At 35.5% G+C, this 20,461-nt stretch overlaps 1 protein-coding gene across 1 annotated transcript in view; it reads left to right on the forward strand.

Annotated features, from left to right (window-relative positions):
• LOC110443907 (carbohydrate sulfotransferase 11-like) overlaps positions 1-8,165 on the forward strand; it is a 29,010-nt gene extending 20,845 nt beyond the window's left edge. Inside the window, exons 3-4 of the mRNA XM_021488366.1 lie at positions 2,860-2,921; positions 4,791-8,165. Of these exons, the coding sequence (XP_021344041.1) occupies positions 2,860-2,921; positions 4,791-5,645 (917 nt within the window). The 3' untranslated portion in view covers positions 5,646-8,165. The remainder of the gene's footprint in view (positions 1-2,859; positions 2,922-4,790) is intronic.
• The last annotated feature ends 12,296 nt before the right edge of the window (positions 8,166-20,461 follow it).

Here is a 20,461-nt window from a genome sequence, read left to right on the forward strand (position 1 = left end):
GATCGCAAAAGAGATTAACATGTGAGCTATTTTTATGGAGACATCAGCGTTAATGCCTTATTTTTGTCTACGTTAACCTGGCTATGTATTTTTGTATAGCCAATGTACAAGTTCAGTATATACAAATAACACATATAAGTATATACAGAAATGAAACATACAACGATTTAATGTATACGCGTGCGTACAGATGAATACAAGTATCATAGTAATAGAGGTGTACTGCAGTTACATATAATACATGTAGTCACTGATGATATTCGATATTAAGTTTCCGAACAGATCTAAATCATGGCCTATCATTTGCTGAGTCATTCCATGCTATAATAATTTCTGTTCTCATTTATGGACCACAATAAAGGTTGTTTAATGTGAATATTCTAATCGTGCTCTTGAAGATGGGAAAAAGCCAACATCTTTCGCAAAATGATTGCTGCAGCAGACTGGCTTCTGATTAGTCGAAACTTATGCATTGTCAAATATCCCTATGTAACAGTGTGCAATATCACTACAAACACCACTGCGATCTGCGTTGATTTTTTTTTATTTGACAAAATATGCGTGTTAGGTCGGGTCCTGATTGATCGAAATTTAGATATTGACCGATGTTATAGATTTGGTATGTAGATGTATTATGTAGGGTTGTCAACGGTTAGCCGGTTAACCGGTTACTCGGCCGAAAAATCAGGTACCGGTTACCAAAATCGATAACCAAATAGGCGGACATTTACTTACTCCTTTTGGGAGCCCCATGTTTCCCTGGCTTAGACATACAAAATATCTGCATTTGTACAGATGCGAACAAAATCGGATAGTTTTGTAATAAAAACAGTGCTCAGGGATTGCATGTTAGTTTTAATTTTGTACTCTATTGTAAATACTGACAAAGAGATGTCGCCAACGCCATAACGAAGTCTGAACAGATTTTAATAGGAAGCCTGAATACAAAGTTGTGAAATGTCAACTATAAGAGATAGAACGCGCCTTTACTTGCTAGATGTAAAGATCATCTGAAGAGTACACACTTGAATTAGCAAGCACGTCTTAAAACGTTTGTCAAGCAAATTTTGTTCTAAAGATTAATATTAATCTACCACATATGATTTCGAGTACAAATAACTGTAGTTGAATCTGTCTTACTGAATTCCGACATTTGTTGTCCATGAAATATACTGAGGTTACATGCAACTATTTCCTGTGTTTAGCTTGAAATACACAAGTAAGCTATAATTCTAATTGATATATACATGTACGAATTATCAGAGTTTTATTTACTAAGATAAAGAAAAGATTTGGTCGGGACCGGAGAGATACTTCGAGATAAACGGGGTCTTCGAGTTAAAAGAGTTCGAGATAACGAGGTCCGACTGTTTGTCAAAAATAAGACCGGGTTGACAACCCTAGCATTATGGCATTGCCATCATTTTCCGATGCTTAACTTGCGACTATTGGGTTAGCTTCGACACCTTATGGTGTAACGGTTCCTATTAGGAGTAGATATTGTTATACTTTATAATAAAAAAGCAAATGTATGTACCCTTCTAGAGCAATGATTTCACATCTGCTTTAGTAAGTTCATGTTGTGTAAAAAATCGTATCTTTTTTCTTTTTGGCTAAAGAAAAGTGTCCTTTGTTAGATATGACTTGCATATTTTTATATGCGGTATATCGCGCGCAAATTGTCTTTTGGAAATGTCTCTTTGTATAGGATATTCAATGGAATGAAAAGTAAACGAATAATAAATAAAATAGATAAATACAGGTACTGCCATCAAAAGAAGAGGAATCATATGTGTTAATTCTCTCACAATTTAGGTGAACCAGATTGCGTTTGATGTGGTTAAGAAGGTGCGCGCACGTGCATTGTATGAATCGGGCAACAGTATATTTTTTTCATCGTCTTATTGAAATCATCTTATTGAAATCGTCTTATTGACATCGTCTTATTGACATCGTCTTATTGAAAATGGACAATCGTGCCGGGTGAGACAACGTGTCATCTATGCCCATATGTTTTGCACGATTTCTCACCGGTTGAGAAATCGTACAGGGGGGAGAAATCGTGTTGCGAACGCAGCAATTTTAGCACGATTTCTCACCCGGAGGTCTGCCGTAACAGACGTTTTGATTATACATACTATCTTGATAAACACATTACTCTAAGCATAAAATCAAGCATATAATGTATGTAACGAAAGGTTTCAATTCGAAAATTAGATGTTCATTGGTTATGTATTTGGCATTTTGTGGGAAAACTTGTGATTTACAAGAAAACTTCTACCTGGTTATTTATCATGTTACCTTTGTCTTTTAATATTCCTTCTATGTCTACGTAGCATGTATTTGCATTGATAAACTCCAATTTATTCCGAACGTTTTTCCCCCTAGTATCCACAGTTTGACTAGTCTTTCCAACACTATACAATATTTTGCAACATTTCATGAATTCTCAGTTTAACTATTCACTTAAAACGGAAAATGTTTTTATTTCATTTTATTTTTTAAATATTATGTATAAAAGCGTACAAGTGACGTTATAAACAATATGAATTACGACTATTTATTACATTCTGTGATATTCTTTTTGAGTTTTCTGTTTAAGTATGTGCATAATTTTACTTTTTTAACCAACGCATAATTATTATTTTACCAAACACATGACCGTGTAGTTTGCCAAGGCTAGCGTTCTGCTTAAAGTGTATTATCCTAAATGAAAAATAAAAAGAACCTTGCCGAGATGTAAGAAAAGGATTACTATTCGTTAGATGAGTAAATATCTGTTTCGACGATTATTCCATGTCCGACTATCTGTCAATATTTTAGTTATGATGATTATTTTATTAATTTCATTTTATCCAGATAGTGCGTTGCGTGGAGCTTTGTTGCCCGTAAAGTCACTGCCGTTAGACAGAACAGGAGAGGTAAATACACATTTAATTGTAATATAGATTGTCACCTACACGGTATTCTATCTGTTTGTTTCATTTTTTGTCTCGTCGAGACTTAGTAGTTGCTTTTCCGGCGACGGCGTCAACATAACGTTTTTTGCGTTTAAGTTAATTTCACTGAAAGAATAAATGCTACACCAACCAAACTTGGACCATAGATGCATTTTGGTTAGGACTTCTAAACCAATGCATTACATCCTGAATGCGGTCGACCTTTCATGTTCCATTGGCTTTGTCAGCATCTCAATCCATATCAAGTTTTTGCGTTTAAGTTAGTTTCACTGAAAGTATAAGTGTTACACCAATCAAACTTGGACCATAGATGCACAGTTAGTAGTAGATCTCAACCCATGTATCAAAGGCTGGATGCGGCCTACCGGTCATGGTCATTGACTTGGTCAGTATCTCCATTATCATTGAGGTTTTGCGTTTAAGCTAGTTTCTCTGAAACTGTTAGTGCTACACCCACCAAACTTGGACAATAGCTGCATCTTACATGTAGGTAGTACATGTGCATGCATCAAATGCTGGAAGAGGCCTACCTTTCATGGTCCATTGACTTGGTCAGCAACGCCATCAACATTAAGTTTTTGCTTTTAAGTTAGTTTCTCTGGCATGTGCATTGATGGTCAAAGCGGGCCACAGGCGAGACATGTCAATCCAAATGGCCTGCATGAAATGCCGATCGCTTTAGAAGATTGAATTAGTATTTTCGCTTAAATGGCTACCAACTGTGTTCAGGACCATATATGTCAGACAAATATCATACCCTGCTGTTTGAATGAGTTGCATGTGGAAACGGATTGTTCTGTTTTTGATTTACATGTCAACAGAGTGTTTAAATATTGGTTATAGCAGTCGGATACTTTGATTTTGAAAGCCTGTTACGATGTGTTGGTGAGTGTCAGAGTGAGAGTGAATTGTGGACTTAATTACTTGTTTGACACTTCATTGTTTCTTTTCAAATAATAGAATAGAGATTGATACCTACTACCAAACAAAAGGGGCAGCTTCACCAAATTTTAACAAATTCAAAGGAAGGGATTGGGTTAACATATTCCCGTCCCACTGACTGCGTGCATTATAAGAGTGCTTTTTGGCGAAACGTCTCTATATATTTTGACAGCTGACTTTACCGACTCGACACATTGGGGCTTAGTGAATTGTTTTAGCGGTTAAGAGTCGAGACACTGGTCATACAGATGCTTTCGAAAGCTCGCAATATATGCTTTCAATAAAACTTTGCAATAAGATCAACATTAACATTTTTCATTCTTTTCTGTTTAGGTCCACAGTGGTGTAGCACACATATCATATTCTCCTGAAAAGTTTTCAAATAGAGAAACAAACTTCTGTCGGATCTAGATGCTCGCCAAACGCTCAATTCTGAACAGCCCAGTCATACGTACTTTAGTATGACACATTATCTATGCTCTCATTGTGATAGATTGACAAATAAGGCATACAGTATCATTCAAAGATTTCAGATCATAGATTGCAATCTACTTTTTTTTACATTGAGGGTACTGTCAATGAAGCAGAAGACGCTTCCTATTCCGAAACTCCTTGTATTCTTCTCTTTGTAGTCTTCATATTTAATATAAACGATTCTTTAGTTCACATTTAGTTCTAGTTTTATCGATTATGAGTTATAATTACGTGTTTTCTTGACACTTTGGTATTTTTGTTTGATATCATGAGAAAAACTATTTAAGATCGATTTGAGATTTCTATACTTGTACATTGTATTTCACTTGTATCATGTTAAAATCTGGTGGACAAATAACTTGTTGTCAAAGCTATTGCCTGTTGTTGTCAAGTATATGTATATATGTATTCCAGGACGGTAGGACAACTGTCACATCCGCAGAGAACGAAAACAAAGAGAGAGTACGGCATCTTCGTCGGGAATGTAAACATTATCGAAAAGACGAAAATGGCAGCCAATATCTAGATTATATTATTGTTGACGAGAAATACAAAATGATGTTTTGCTACATTCCAAAAATTTCCTGTTCGCAGTGGAAGACTGTTTTCATATCTTTGACAGGATCAGTGAATTCTTCTGAGTTGAACTTTGGAAACGTCCATACTTACCATCAATCAAAACTGAACTTTCTGCGCAAATATTCATTTCGCAGGAGACAACAAATGCTTGAGGAATATAAAAAGTACATAGTGGTAAGGAACCCATTGGAAAGACTTCTATCAGCCTACAGAAATAAATTGGCAGGTAGAGGAATCAAGGATACGTCATTTCGAGAGGCTGGAAAGTTAATTGTGAAACGTATTAGATTAAATGCAACACGTGAGTCTCTCAAAAAAGGTGATGACGTCACATTTTTGGAATTTGTGAAATTTCTCACAGACGAAGATACTAAACATTTAAACGACCACTGGGAACTGTACGCACGATTATGTCGTCCCTGTTTAATTAATTATGACTTTGTTGGAAAATACGAAACTATAAAGAGAGATGCTGACTTTATTCTAAAGGACATCGGAGCTCCCCCTGAAGTTCGATTTCCTTTAAGGTCAGAAAAATACTCTACAGAGAAAACAATTAACACATTTGACAATTTTTATTCCCAGATTCCTGCTGATTATATACAGAAGTTATACAATCGATATCGATCGGATTTCGATATATTTGGATATTCATTATCGGACAATTTAAATGTAACATCGATTCCTTAAATGAATGCATTATAAATATACATGATTTATACCTGTTACATGTTATTGTTCTTAAATGAGCTTTTTTTCCGGTTTTTTTGCCAACACTGTTATTTATTATGTTTTTAAAATTAGTTTCTTCTGTATATTTTTTATTGCCATCAATGTTTTATGATGTGATTTAACAGTATGCGCAAAACAGTAACCTTAAAAATAGGACTAAAACAGTGGCAAAGAAATAAAGGAGTGTAGGGTTGAAAAAGGTCACCATGTTTGTTCAAATGAATGACTTTCATACAAATTCAATGTCACAGAGGTCAATTGCCTTTAAAAACATTCACACAGCCTTTTCGGAATTACCAAAGACACGAGGATAATGATATATAAGCCAGTGTCATATTGGGATAACGATCACTAAGTTTGTTCAAAAGAATGACCTTCACTAATATCAAAAGCCACTGTGATAAGTTATCTTAAAAAACCGTACAAACAACGTCTTCTGAATAACTAAAAGACTCAATGTGAAAATATTTGGCCAGCACAGTAGCATGCAGGGATACAGAGTTACCAAGTTTGATCGATAAATGACCTTCGCCTAAAGTCGTAAGGTGTCAATTGTCTAAAAAAATATAAACAATTTCTTCTGAACAAGATAATGATATTTTGACCTGTAGCACGCAGGGATGTAGGGCTTCCAAGTTGTTTCAAATGAATGATTTTCACCCATATACAAAGTAATAGGGGTCAAATGTGTTGAAAACATTTAAACATCTTCTGGTTTACCAAAATGCACGGGGTGGTGATATTAGGCCAGTTGCATGCTGGGATCAAGTGCTCACAAGTTTGTTCAACTTAATGACCTTGTTAGGTCAAAGAGGTAAATGCGTTGAAATCTTTTAACAGCTTCTTTTGAATTTAAGTAACTTAGAACCATAAATACTGATATTTTGCCTGTAGCTTTATTTTAGGTCACTTTTAAGGTTACAAGCATGATATTAATACCAGGTGAGAGATGCAGGCCTCTTGGGCCTCTTGTTTGCTTTGTTTGCAAAATGCTTGGCATTGAACAGTTTCCTTTTTAGTCCTACGTAGATTTAGTCGTAGTAATTAAAGATGCATTGTTTGAATACAAATCGGTCAGTTGTATCAATCATATAGACACATTTTTGCTTATCAATATGATAATGTTGTTTTGCTATATTAATTAAGCACGGCATTGCCAAACATACTAATGCTTATTGCAAATATTAAGCAAAAGGTCAAAAAAAAATTGTGTCAAGTCAAAGTTAGCGGTAATCAAACACTAAACTGTCACTAAATCAATGTATTTTCTGAAGTAGTATTCAGTATATTTTAAGCCCATTTTGCAAATTTTATTCGTTGCAGATTTTTTTTTTTTTTAAATGGATGTAGACACGAACAATCAGGGTGATTTGTGCTCTTTTTAATAATTGGCCTCTATGGTTATGACAAATAAATTTACACATAAGACGGTTATTATCTGGTATTTGATATGTGTCTATGTTATCTCCAGATGAAACCTATACGAGTATCAGATAGGGTTCCATTAATGTATAATTATGAGCATATGTATATACTTATATACAAAAAAATGACCCTAAAAGATCTCAAAAGGCAGAAATATGGACTGTGTTCCAGATAGCGTTTCACTGTGTGTGGTATCTTACATGAGTAAATTTCGAGTAAATTAGCCGTTCAGTAGATATATTTTTGTATGTATATTGTTATTCTAATATGTTTGGTGGCAGTTGTTTTACATGTGATATATGTTTGATATTCAACGGATTCTAGTTCGGCTCAGTATATATATATGTGTGTGTTCAATCGATTGTGTACATCATTGCTATCATAATTAAATTGAATACCATGTATCGTTTCATTGTCTAGCAATCAGTTAATTGATTTAATATTGTAGATATCATAAGCCCCTTAAAGTGTACCCCTTTCTTACTTTTGTAAACAAGTAGCACCAGCCTTCAAAGGCAAGTATAATACTCATTAGCTCCATTAGCATACACTTTAACCAAATTGCGTCCATATCTTTGAAAATCCGTCTAGGCCTTGATCAGTGTGGTCAGTCAAATGTCAAGGTAACTGTTATTGATAAAGGAATATTTACGTCTAGATCCTTACAAACGAAAACTTATCGTACACGTTCAAGCTCATACTTGGTACGTGAGCTGCTCTATGGACAAGAAAGTTCAAAGGTCGAGGTAATTGGTATAAAAATATAATTTCATGAAACGACTGAACAAACCTCAGACTTTAGTATGCGAATGGTCTTAGAAAGGAGATAGAACCTTTTTTTGGCAAAGTCTGTTAAAATCCAGGTCACTTTGAACGGTTTCGCAAAATGCCTAATAGCTGGTCAAGAAGCAGATCTTTCAAAAAGACCTGCGTTAGGCGATTACAATTTTGCACCGCTATTAACATCTTCAATACTTCTACCCTCGATATCCAGGGGTTACGCTCATCTTCGTTCTCTGCACCCCTGGAATATGTCATACCAAAATTAAGGCACACGGATAGCTATTTGATTGGTGTCGGGTAAAAAATACATTTTATATGTATATTTTAAATTATTTTTCGTTTTTTCATTTATTATATTTCAATCATTAATTTCTTAACCAACAAGATAACCACTTACCTAGCATGAATGTATTTTGTGTACAACTCCACAATACATCTTTCCTTGTTGGATATTGCATAGGCCTTGGATATTTTTGGCTCAATATTCCTATGTTGAATCCCACCCCGGTTCGTTTTAGATACATATTCACAGTATTCCAGATATTGACGAAGCTGTGAATCCTCCTTTAGGGAGACCTGAGAGTGTGCGCCAAACCTGAGATTACGGTGTTCCTGTCCTGCTTGCACAGCAAAGTGGAAGTCAAATTGAAAAATCATGGTTTCTAACAGTTTCTGTGGGGTATCAGAGCCTAAAACAGCTGTTCTCCACAGTGTCCGCTCCTGCTCTTCACTAATAATATCTGCCGGTCGTTTTTGTAATCCTAGGCCTTGTTTTGCCAACTGCTTCATTTTTCCATCTAACATTGTTCTCATTCTAAAGAAAGTCGGGTCATAAAGGAAGGTAATAAACTTTCCATTTGTGCGAAAATGGTGTTGAATAGACACGATGATTTCATAGAAGATCTATACTCATTACCCTTTTTTACCCAATATGTTTCATGGTTGATTGAACAGCTATTGATCAGTGCCCTGTATATTTTTTTATACTATTTGACCATTCTGAACGCAAAATGCTATCTTTTATTAACACAAAGAGGTGCTATGTTTTAAGTAGGAGAAAACCCTCACTGTCCATTCTGTGAGAGAAAGAACTGATCGAGGCCCGTAAAATAAGTCATAGCAAAATCGAAGGCTCACTGTAATCATCTAGTGGTGAAGACATGAAGACTAGTTTGTTTATTTGATATACATTAAATGAATATGTCTGTCGCATAACGGTAAAATTGACTAGATTTGAAGTCGGGTGTCGCTCCTCTGTAATCTTCAAAGGAGAGGTATAAGCCTTAGCGATGCATCAGGTATTTTTACCTGAGAACAATCAAATAGTCACTCGCATGCCTTCAATTTTCCTATTGGGTGCGTAGAGCGAAAGTGAGCATAATCTCTGGAGTATCGTATCCTCGATATCCAGGGGTTACGCTCACTTACGCTCTCTGCACCCTTGGGATATGTCATAGCAAAATAGAAGGCACAAATACAGCTGTTTGTTTGGTATCGGGTAAAGAAAACCGACAAATCGCTAGACTGATATTTGTCCTTTGAAAATTACAAGGGGCGACACCCGATTTCAAAGTCAGTCAATTTTACCGTCACGCGACCGCAAGATTCTTTTGATGTACATCAAGGATAAAACCAGTCTTCTAGTCTCACCAACAAGATGGCACACACTGAGCCTTCCATTTTGCCATGACATAATCCAGGGGTGCAGAGAGCGTACGTGAGCGTAACCCTTGGATGTCGAGGATGGGAGCATCGAGGATGTGCTATTGTCAACCTGTCAGTTTGCTATTGTTACATTATTGTACTACTCCCAGCATTGACGACCATTAGCTGCAAGGAGATACTACGCCGACTAAGGCTTACAGGCGCTTGCGCGGATATATGATCAGAGTGTTCAGGCTAATGAATGAGCTATAGGAACCGAATTTGGTGGAGGGATTGTAAAAGACAGAGTAAAAAAAACCTCAAACATGGTCATTTATATATGTGAAAACATTACTTTACTCAAAGAATAATTGATATCTGGAATGGTCACCCACAAGATGTTATTTCATTTCGTAATGTATTCGACTTTGAGAAAAACTTGGACAAATTCCGGAATTATCTTGAGTTGTACATACATCGTCTTATATATAGGCTTATTTTATGTTTACCACAATGTATTACAAATTATATTGATGTGGATATAGAGGTAGCAATGCCTGTGTCCACTAATATCCTATTGTTATATCCTGTTATATATGTAATGTTTTATATTGTACATCAATTGATTACTCTTAGGAATTATACATGTGATACTGTAATATTACATACTTTTCATAAGGCACATCTTCGCGTTGATAAATTCTTTTGTCGCAATTTGTAGCGTTCATCGTGTCATTTAAAAATTATTTGAAAAAAAACCCTCTCAAATTAATACATTTCATGTATATTCAAGTGTGTGAAAGTAAAACGTGTAAATTGAACAGTGCAGCTGAAAGTAGTACAATTTAAAATGTATTTAAATTTGAAGTAAGATCCAACATGAATGGTACATGTATACCATGATTTTTTTCGCCCAGTCAAACTTTCGCCCTTCGCCGGTAAAATCAATATTCGCCAAGGTTCAGTTCGCCCTTCACATTTAATTACTATGTACAGATGTATATGATATTATTTACTTATGTTCCTGTAATGATGAAAAATGAGGGCGAAAAAAGACGAAAATTAAACTGCAGCGAAAGTATCCTGGTTTACAGTATATACTTCATCTAAAACATTTTTGAGATTTAAATTGGTCAGACTGGCATAAAATACAAACGCAGGTGATCGAAAAAAATCAGAACGGAAAATTTGATGTGTTTTTCAGTAAGTGAACATAAAAGTCAATGTTCATACCTTAAAGATGTTCAACAGGTATTTGCTACCTCTGTACGTGCATGTCTGTCTCATATAGAGTACGATAAGTGGGGAAATAAATCTGATCCAACATACACAGTTGTTTGGTTCCTTATTGTATAGACACGTCCTATGACAGGTATCTTTGTTCGGGGCAAGTATCCATGAAACCGTTCTCACGCTCAAGCATTGATTTTATGCTCAAACCAACTTTCTTGTAACTCAATTAAATCATTTCAAACGACCAAAAAAGCCAAGCATAAACATTGAAAACAGTACTTTAACTCTCTTAATGTTTTCCCCGAGTCATTGACAAAATTAATTTTCATATTAATTCATGAACGGAACAATAATTTAGGCTTTAACACAAATCCATGCTTGAGCATGAGAATGGTTTAATGAATACGGGGCCGGGTTTGTGGAGATAATGCTGTGGTATCAGTTGGAAACTGATGCGGTAATTGTACTGCACTGGTCTAGCACTACAAACGGGTGCGATAGAATGCACGGTGTTTATGATGGCAACACAAATTTTGTATGGGAGTTTTCAAGTCTAGTGTGAAGTACACGCACAAGTAAATACCCACTGCAAGCAAGTGACATAATGTAACATTTATAGTGATTTTCCCGAAGTATTTGTCGTTCACAGAATGACAACATCGTCTACAACGGCGTTTTGTCGTCCGCACAAAATATTCCGTGGAGTAACTCTTGCATGAATGCTTTGGTTGTCATGAGTTGGACCGGCTTATGTCTCGTACACAAACAATGTACCTGTAGCATCCCGAACATCAAAGAGGTGGTTGCAAATTTAACCGTTTGGAGTTTGACTGCGATATATCCGGAATGACTCTATTACTGTTACAAAATTAATCATTTTCTTTTATATAAAAACCAAAAATAAGATTGCTTTAGTTGGTCATTTATAGTGTCTGAGCGTGCTTTAACTTAATTTACAGGGTAGGAATTCAAAAACAGCTCTTTAAAATTGGTTCATACTCAGAACTGAGCGATTTTGCACTAAGGAAAGACAACTCCTATGGTCCTATTAATAACCATATTTCACCGACAGAATTATCTCCCTTCTCCTACATTCTACACAACAACGCTTTTCATCGCCATTATGCATTGACAAGTCAAATATTTAATCGGTTTTAGTTTCATTTTCTATTTTTTATTTCAACGTTAGTTAGAGTATTGTTATAATTGAGAATATAGTTGAAATCACATTGCTCTAAAAAACAATTGTGGTAAATAAAATGAAATCATGTGGACAAAATTGACTAGGAACGTGCTATAATGCTCTCGTATTTTTTTGTCACACGTGTATCCAACTTTAAACCAGACACTGTTTTAGAACCCGTGTTTTGACACGGACTCATCTGTAATGTAACAAATAAAATTTATTTATTTTACAGCAAGTATAAAACAAGTTATTTCGACTTATGATTATCACTCCTGCTGTCCAGGATGTTAGCGCGCGTGGTGAGAAACCGAACTAACCAGGAAAAAAATCACGTGGTTGGCAAGTGACCTCATACCTTTTCACGTCTGATAGGGGAATTGAACCCCGGCCGCCTTGGTGAAAGGAGAGTGCACTACCCACTGTGCCATCCGACTACCTGTAATGTTATCGTTGCGTTTTCTGATGCTAATTGATGTTTTTGTCGAGTAAGCATCGTAATAGGCCCATAGTAAGATTGCATATAAGTTAATTACTTTCATTTCATATCGTGAGTTTATCTTCAGGTTTCGGGTATCACATCAATATGTACTTAAACTATGAAGTGTTTCATGTAGGGACTCTTTTGCTCGTTCAGTCATTTTATATTGAACCTTAAATGACCTTTTAAATAATTGCTTATCGCTAGTTTTTCCTCCTATTCACTCTAGTCACATTCAGAACTCTTAACCATCCACCTGACCACAGAAAACGATGTTAAGACACCTTGAAAGTGCTCATTCACATACCAGTACCATTAAATACGAATTTTTAGATTTTCTTAACAATATACAATGTAAGCAGGACATAAAATCTCCAGTTTTTCATGTGATAACATCCATCTCCACATTGTGAAACATTTGTGAGCAACAAAATCGCCATTTAATCTGGTGAAATAATATGTCAACATACTATCAATAGTATAATACATTACAGAGCAAAATTGATTTTTGACTTATCTGATACAAAGGGGTGAACTAATAACGAAGGGAGGTAATCCATCGACCCCTTTCATATTCAATTCAGATATTTAATGTTTTGTCATTAAGTCACGAATTCTTTTAGAACTATTTGCATCTCATTTAAAGGACATACTAGGCTAATGTTCTATTTCATATCTTTCTAATTAACTACAGTACGTCAACAAAACAAATCCCAATTATATCTACCCAACTTTGGGATAAACGATACGAATGCTATTTCATGATATATACATCCCCTTCCCTCAGTTGTAGCATTCACTAACGCGTATGGTCATGCATCAAGGTTTGTTTCGGCACCAAGTTCACCAATAAATTACGGAAATATTTCAAGCTAGTCTACAAAGCTTTTACAGTCGTCAATATGAGCTGATTTCTAACTATCTTGGTTTCTTCCAATTTGAAATGCACATCGCTGTTGACCGACATAGATTTCCTGGTATGGTATAAGGAACCTTTATGACGGGTGCCGCATGTGGCACAGGGAATGCTGACTTTTCAGATACGCCTAATTTTGCCATTTCCTGTGTTATTGGTGCAATGTAGTTATTTTGATTATGTTTTTGGTTGAGTTTTGTCGTTGTTTTTTTCAGTTTCGATTATTAACTTTTTGTTTCGACATAAACACTTTGTGAGAGTGGTCGGATGGCGCAGTAGATAGCGCACTCGCCTGTCGCCCAGCCGCCCGAGTTAGATTCTCCTATCGAACGTGAAAAAGTATGGGGTCATCTGCTCGACCAGGTGGGTTTTCTCCGAGAAATCTGGCTCCTTCCACATTAAAACCTCCCCCCCCCCCCCCCCCCCCCCCCCCCCCCCCNACGTTTAACTTGTTTTACATGTATATTAGTTGTAACATAAATAAAGTTTATAATCATATTTTTAGCAACACATAAAAAAACATAGTTTTGCTTATTGTACCATACCATTGTTTTGTATCCTATAATTGTTCAATATTTTACCACGTGTTTACTAAAGCATTTCATCTTTAACTTTGTACCGTATAAAAGTGTGTGGTTGTGGGTTCGAAGCCTACGTGGGACAGTCGCCAGGTGCTGGCCGTAGGTCGGTGGTTTTTCTCCGGAAACCTCGGCTTTCCACCAAAACATTGCACGTCATAAAATGACCATAGCTGTTAATAGGACGTAAGACACAGACAAACAAAAGTGTTTGGTTGTGCCATATCATTGCCAATTATTGTATAATATTTCTTTAACTTTTTTTAACATATCACTTTGTGTAAAAATGTACGGTTTCGTCCTGTGATGCATATTGAAATCCACGTTAGCTTCATTTGCTTTTTTGGTCCATCAGTGTCATTACTTCAATATTTTAACATGTTGTTTAATGTATACAATGGTATTAAAATAAATAAATAAATAGTGCCGGGTCCAATGTTAATACGAATGGAAATATAACTGCGACTGTCTTGAGCATTTTGAGAATTTGATCGAGATTTGTCTCCCCTTTAACATAAAAATTATAGGCAATCATTTCCATCGGAAGTAGGTTTAAATAGTTACTTGGATGGAATTTCGGGGGAGGGGGAAACGGTGGTGAAAGGAGTGCAGACAGGTTGTGATTATATAGCACAGATGCTGTTTATCTCAGCCTGATGCCCTTCTTACGTCTAAAACTCGTGCACTCAAATGCACATGCACGTGAAATACTGCCCTAATTACTCGTCAAACGTGTTTCATTTACCAGATGGTATAGTGGTTGCTTTAACAAAAGTCGGTTTACAATTCTACATCAAAGAAACCCAAATTAAAAGTTAATTTAAAGATCTTTTTATTTGATTGGATGTTCTTTACTAAGGGAAATTTATCTTGAAGAAAGTGAGATTCGTACTCTTCTTAAACAAGTTCAAACTTTTTTTTATCTCATTATAATTGATTTTGATAGGGTGGAGATATATTTTTGAAATAAATAGTAGAATGAGATAGTCAGTTATTTCAGATTATGCTTAAAGTAGTAATGCTTAGGATATTATCGAAGCCAATTCTGAATGTTGGGTCAAATGCTTGGTATGAATTTGCCCGAAAAATGAAACATCAAAATAGATATGTAAACGATATATTACAATCGGGTTACTGGGGGATGCGTCTGCTACACATCATCAGAAGGCTGGCCGATATTTAGTTTGTCTCGTGTTCATCCGGTTTTCCTGTAGACATGACGAACACTGTGAATGTATACAGGAGATGATTTAAGATAAGCTTCAAGTTTTTATTAAGATCCTTTTGCATTTATTTCTATCTACAAGTGTAAAGAAACAAACCACTGTTTGCAATAACTAAAAATATATATTCAAACAGTGCGTTGCAGAACTCACTGAACTTCATTAACTGCATCAGTTGTACTCTTAGGAAATCAGACATCTGTTTTGTGTGTGGGCGTGACATACGGTCTCTGACGTAAGAGATGACGTCAGAGATAACAGCGGATACCATCGAGATCCACCCTGATATAAGAAAGAAATGTTACTTTCATTTCAAAATTTTGCATAATTAACCTATATAATGCGAGAGCTTTAAAAATTATATTACTTTTACTCAATTATCACCAAACTATAGATATTCAGTCACAGCTAGTTTATTAAAATGTCAATGCTTTTGAATGCCATTCCTAAGAGAGTTTGAATATTTTTTTGAAAATGTAAACATTTTTACAATTAGCAGGTACAGTGCGCATGCTTGTACCAAAATAATAAACAGTATAATTTCTGTTCACAATTCCATTTTCTCTTGATTGATATATATAGCACTTTGAGTAAACAGTGTGAAATATATGTTTATTAGTGAAGTAAAACTGATAAAAAAAAATTGACGTATCAAAACTGGCCGAAAATTAAACTTGTACACGGTAAACCTGACTTAACCGATGTAATTAGTACGCCATGAAAGGCATCATACAAGTAGTAGCGATATATCTAGCGATATTTAAAAAAAAAAAAAAAAAAATTGCTGAGAATATATGAAATTGACCATTTTAAAATGTTCTTAATAAGATTAGTGAGTATGATAATATGGCTAAGACCATGTAAATGATATAAATCATATCGAGGCATACCTGTATCATTTTTCCTATTTTCGATTAGATATACAAGTATATGCATTAAAATATGTAAGTTGGAGCGGTTATCAAGTATACTTATTGATTAAAAAAGACAATCTATTCATTAGACATAATAATATATTTCCTCATTAAATCAGTATAAATAATACATACTGTTTAAACAATAATGGCATCATAAACCTATTTTATTTAACTTTAATTTTACAATGAAATTCTTTATACATTGCCATGCAGTTTTATCGTCTATATCACATGCTAACAATAAAAAATCGAACATGATAAAAATGTATCGGTTATAGATCTACCGCTTAAATCTTAACAATTGATTCCAATTATATTTTTTTTTAAATCATTTAATGTGGCTTTAATATATTATATCAACTTGATTTAACATAGATGCATGCCTATATTTTATGTTATTTGGGCATATACACATTCTGAAGCATGCATAGATTTCAACCGACAATAGGCACACAATGTATATGACTGCAGATATCATGACTCTGTAAAATATGCACAAACCTTTAACATTAAGAAATCGATACTATATTTTTTCTTGAAGGGAAAAAAACATGCACAGATTGACTGTAAAACATCCTTTAAATATGACTTATTGAGATATAAACAAAAATCTCCACGGGGTTGACAGAAGTCGTCTGCTATTTCCCGCCTTTTTTACCAAGTCAATCTCCTGCAAGGGTTCACGGAGCAGACACGCATTGTAATGACCCCATGGACCCTCAATGTTCATTCATGAAATTCGGGAGCTCGTAGTGTAGCGTAGTACTATAAGGTCAAACTTCTGGCGGAGTCACAGCCGGGATCAATGTCGGAGGTCATCATCCGGAGGAATGTTCATCATGCCATATGGCTGGGGAGGGGAAAAGGTCAGACGCAAACTAGGTGTTATGTATGGATCTACATGTGTACAACTTACTCAAAAGAATATTTTACTCAAATAAAATAAGGAAATCGACACAAATTGTATTGATGTGGCATATTTTTGGGGGAAAACACGATTAAAATTGATATATCATTACGATTTTTGATGAAAAAAGGAAATGTGAAAACTCAATTAAAATATATATTCAGCGCAATTTTAAAGAACGAAGCTACCCAGTACAGATCTTTAACGAAACATCAGATCAACATTCTCATGGGTTGTGGAGAAGTGAGTATAAAGAAACCTGACCATGTCCATAAGCTTTCTAAATGAAGACAAACTGTTAGAAGGTGAAACCGACCAGTGCATGGTGATGTTACCTGTCAATGACTGTTGATAGGGCAGTGTGTGTGTGTGAGAAAGGGGGAATGGGTATCAGATCACGTTGATCTCTTACTCATAACGTGATATGGTAGTTTACTGGGATGTTCGATCCTTTTATTTGAAAGACTTAACAAACTGCTGTAAACATATACTACAAGTGTCATCTATTGATAATGTATCATGATAACTGTTTCTTGTACTTGTCACCATTTTGTCTTTACAAGTGTGTATTATTGTACTTCGATACATCATGTTGTTGTAACTGTGATGACCCAATTAACTTGTAAACCTCTTTATTCATTCTGCTATTGCAGCCACTAGTTTTGGATATTGTTGCAGCGAAAAAAAATCTTATTACATTTCTAATAGAAATATTTGTTTGCGCTTGCCGACGGATATTCTTGCCTTTAGAAATTAAAATTGAAAGATCGTCTGTGTCGTGTGTTATCGTCACGGTGCCTATGATCATACTGTGATTACCCCGGGAAATCTTTGATGATTTAAACATATTTATTTATGTACACGAATCAAGGATTAACTTTGTCTGTAGCAGAAAATGTTTCGAGAAACAAGGACAATGGGTATTTTTTCAGGTATATTTCTTAATAAGAATATTTCATCCCTTTAGCATAACATTTTCGTGACTGTCAAATACTGGTGTGATACTTGCATCTGGGACCGTTTAATGAAACCATACTCATGCTCAAGCATGAATTCTGTGCTCAAGCCTCATTTCTTGTAACTCATTTAAATAATGTAATACGGTCAAAATATCAATTAAAACATTTAAAACAGTATTCGGCCGTAAGTCTCTCCATAATTCTTCCATGCCATTGACAAAATGTCATTTTTTGATAATCATGAAAAGATATCAAATTCAAAAGTAAGACTGAATATGAAATTATCATTATTCTTGTGTCCATTCTGTATTACAAACTAATGGACAGTGCCATAGTCCTCCGTCCCCTGGCCGAAACATACCAGAGTCTAAAAATGTTAGTTTCTACTCCTGCTTAACGCTCAACGTTGGGCGACTAGTTTGTCCGTTGTCAGTATAATGTGACCGGGTCGGGTGTCCTGCTGGGTGTCTTCAGCAGTATGTTTCAGTGAGGTAGCACTAGAAAGTCTGCATCAGTTCTGCACTAGCACAAGGAGACAAACACGGACATATCGCAGCCTCCCAAAACACACACACACGCATACACTACACGCATGCATCTTGCACACAGGGAAAGCTGTCCAAAAAATCCCCATAGCTGTTGATAGGACGTTAAACAATACTAAACCAAACTAAACCAAACCAATCCATCTTGTCTAGTACCAAACCCAAAATATGTGATGATGACAAAGAAGATTGCAGGATATGCATACATTTACAAATGTATGAAGTAACTATCAACCCTCGCTGTAAGGAGGCCGATGGGTATGGCCGATCACTGTTGCACCCATTTGAACTATCGAATATGTACTGACCCCGAACTAAGTTCATGTATTGCAGTCTGTATACGTAGACTGATATTATTCAGTTTAAGTAACATGCGTTTCTATATATACAAACAAAGTGCCAGGTGAATGATAGATTTTGTTGTATTCTCCCGGTTTTTTTTATGTCTTATGCAATGATATATTCCAAAATGAGCATGCCATTACGGACATAACCTATCACGATTTATTTAAATGATTACATACCTTGTCAATATACTCATTTTTCCAAATATTTCAATAATTTAAGTGTTAATTTTCCAAGATCTGATACAAGACTGATCGCCAAAGTACTGGACTTATGATATGAAGTTCAGAGATACGTTAGACACCGCAGATTATCTGAGTGATAATACTTGACATCACTGCTTTATCTATTGTCCGCAATAACACATGGACGCAATGACTGTCAGAGCTCTCGTGCTCTTCTTGTATGGCCGATCTCAGCGCCAAGGGCCACCTCGTGGTGTGGAAATGCTTCATAGTACATTGGTTAGCGTCACAGACATTTGGCTAGAAATAAAAAGTTAACGTAAACCATGTTGTCAATGCTGTTACGAGCACAGTTTGAACTTAGTGAGATGTTACCTTAAATACACAAGTGCATGCTTCATAAAATAAAGAGATCGAGATAAAAACAAAGCAGTTTGCATCTGATATTTTACTTTAAATATTTTAAAAGATGACCATGCTTGAAAATCGTTGGATCCAGACGGTTTGTATTTTTGGCTGAGCATGCAACGAACGCACGGAATGTTGAGGTTTATAAAAGATACGGAATGCTGCACTTTTTATTGGACCGAGAACAAACGGAACGCATAAGCACTCTACATCGCACAAATCTAACGGTTGAAATGGAATACGTCTGCACCAATTATAGAGCCTGACTTATATTACTGCATACCGTCGTTGGTGTTCGTTTAAATGAATCTACAAAATGATTCCGATTGTTGTATTGCTTTCTTCTCAAAGAAAACGTTTTATCAGTTTTCAAACCATTTAATTATTGTCATTTGAACTTGAACTAGATACGTAAACTATTGATGTCATATGGTACAGATGTGGTGCGTCCATAAAATTGCAATAACTGTCGATTTACGAATTCTTTGATTCCCCAAGAGTGACTAAGTGCAAGTTTCGCTCGGGTCAGTACGATTTGAGTTAACGAACAAGTATGAACCGTACTCGGCGCAGGTGTTTTATCAACAATGTGTGTCTATCAAAATACTGTCTCATTATTGGTTCGTACTCTGTTTGGAACACAAGTAGAATGAAGAAAGCAGTTCTCAAATGTTCTTTATAAATTTTCAAATGAAATACCTATTTCATCAGCGTCCCTACTTTCTTATGAATGGTTAAATTCGTCGTTCTGCCGGGTAAAAATGTGTTGGTAGAAGACTCTTATTCTTCTGAACAATCTAGTCTTATTCTCCTGCCAATTCTTTTTCGAGGGTCTAAATACAAATCTTTTTCTTTGTTCGTATTCTGCCCTAGGTTCTTTGACATTTAAGTTCGAAATACTTTTTCTAATTCAATTAACACGGAAAAATGTGAAAATACAACTGGTAGCACCTGCGAGTCTATACATATAGGTAAATGTCCTTTATTTCACCTTTTTGTAGCTTTTGACATCATCAATAAACATATGCAATAATAAATAAAT

This window comes from Mizuhopecten yessoensis, unplaced genomic scaffold, assembly GCF_002113885.1.
Source record: "Mizuhopecten yessoensis strain PY_sf001 unplaced genomic scaffold, ASM211388v2 scaffold716361, whole genome shotgun sequence".
Lineage (NCBI taxonomy): Eukaryota > Metazoa > Mollusca > Bivalvia > Pectinida > Pectinidae > Mizuhopecten > Mizuhopecten yessoensis.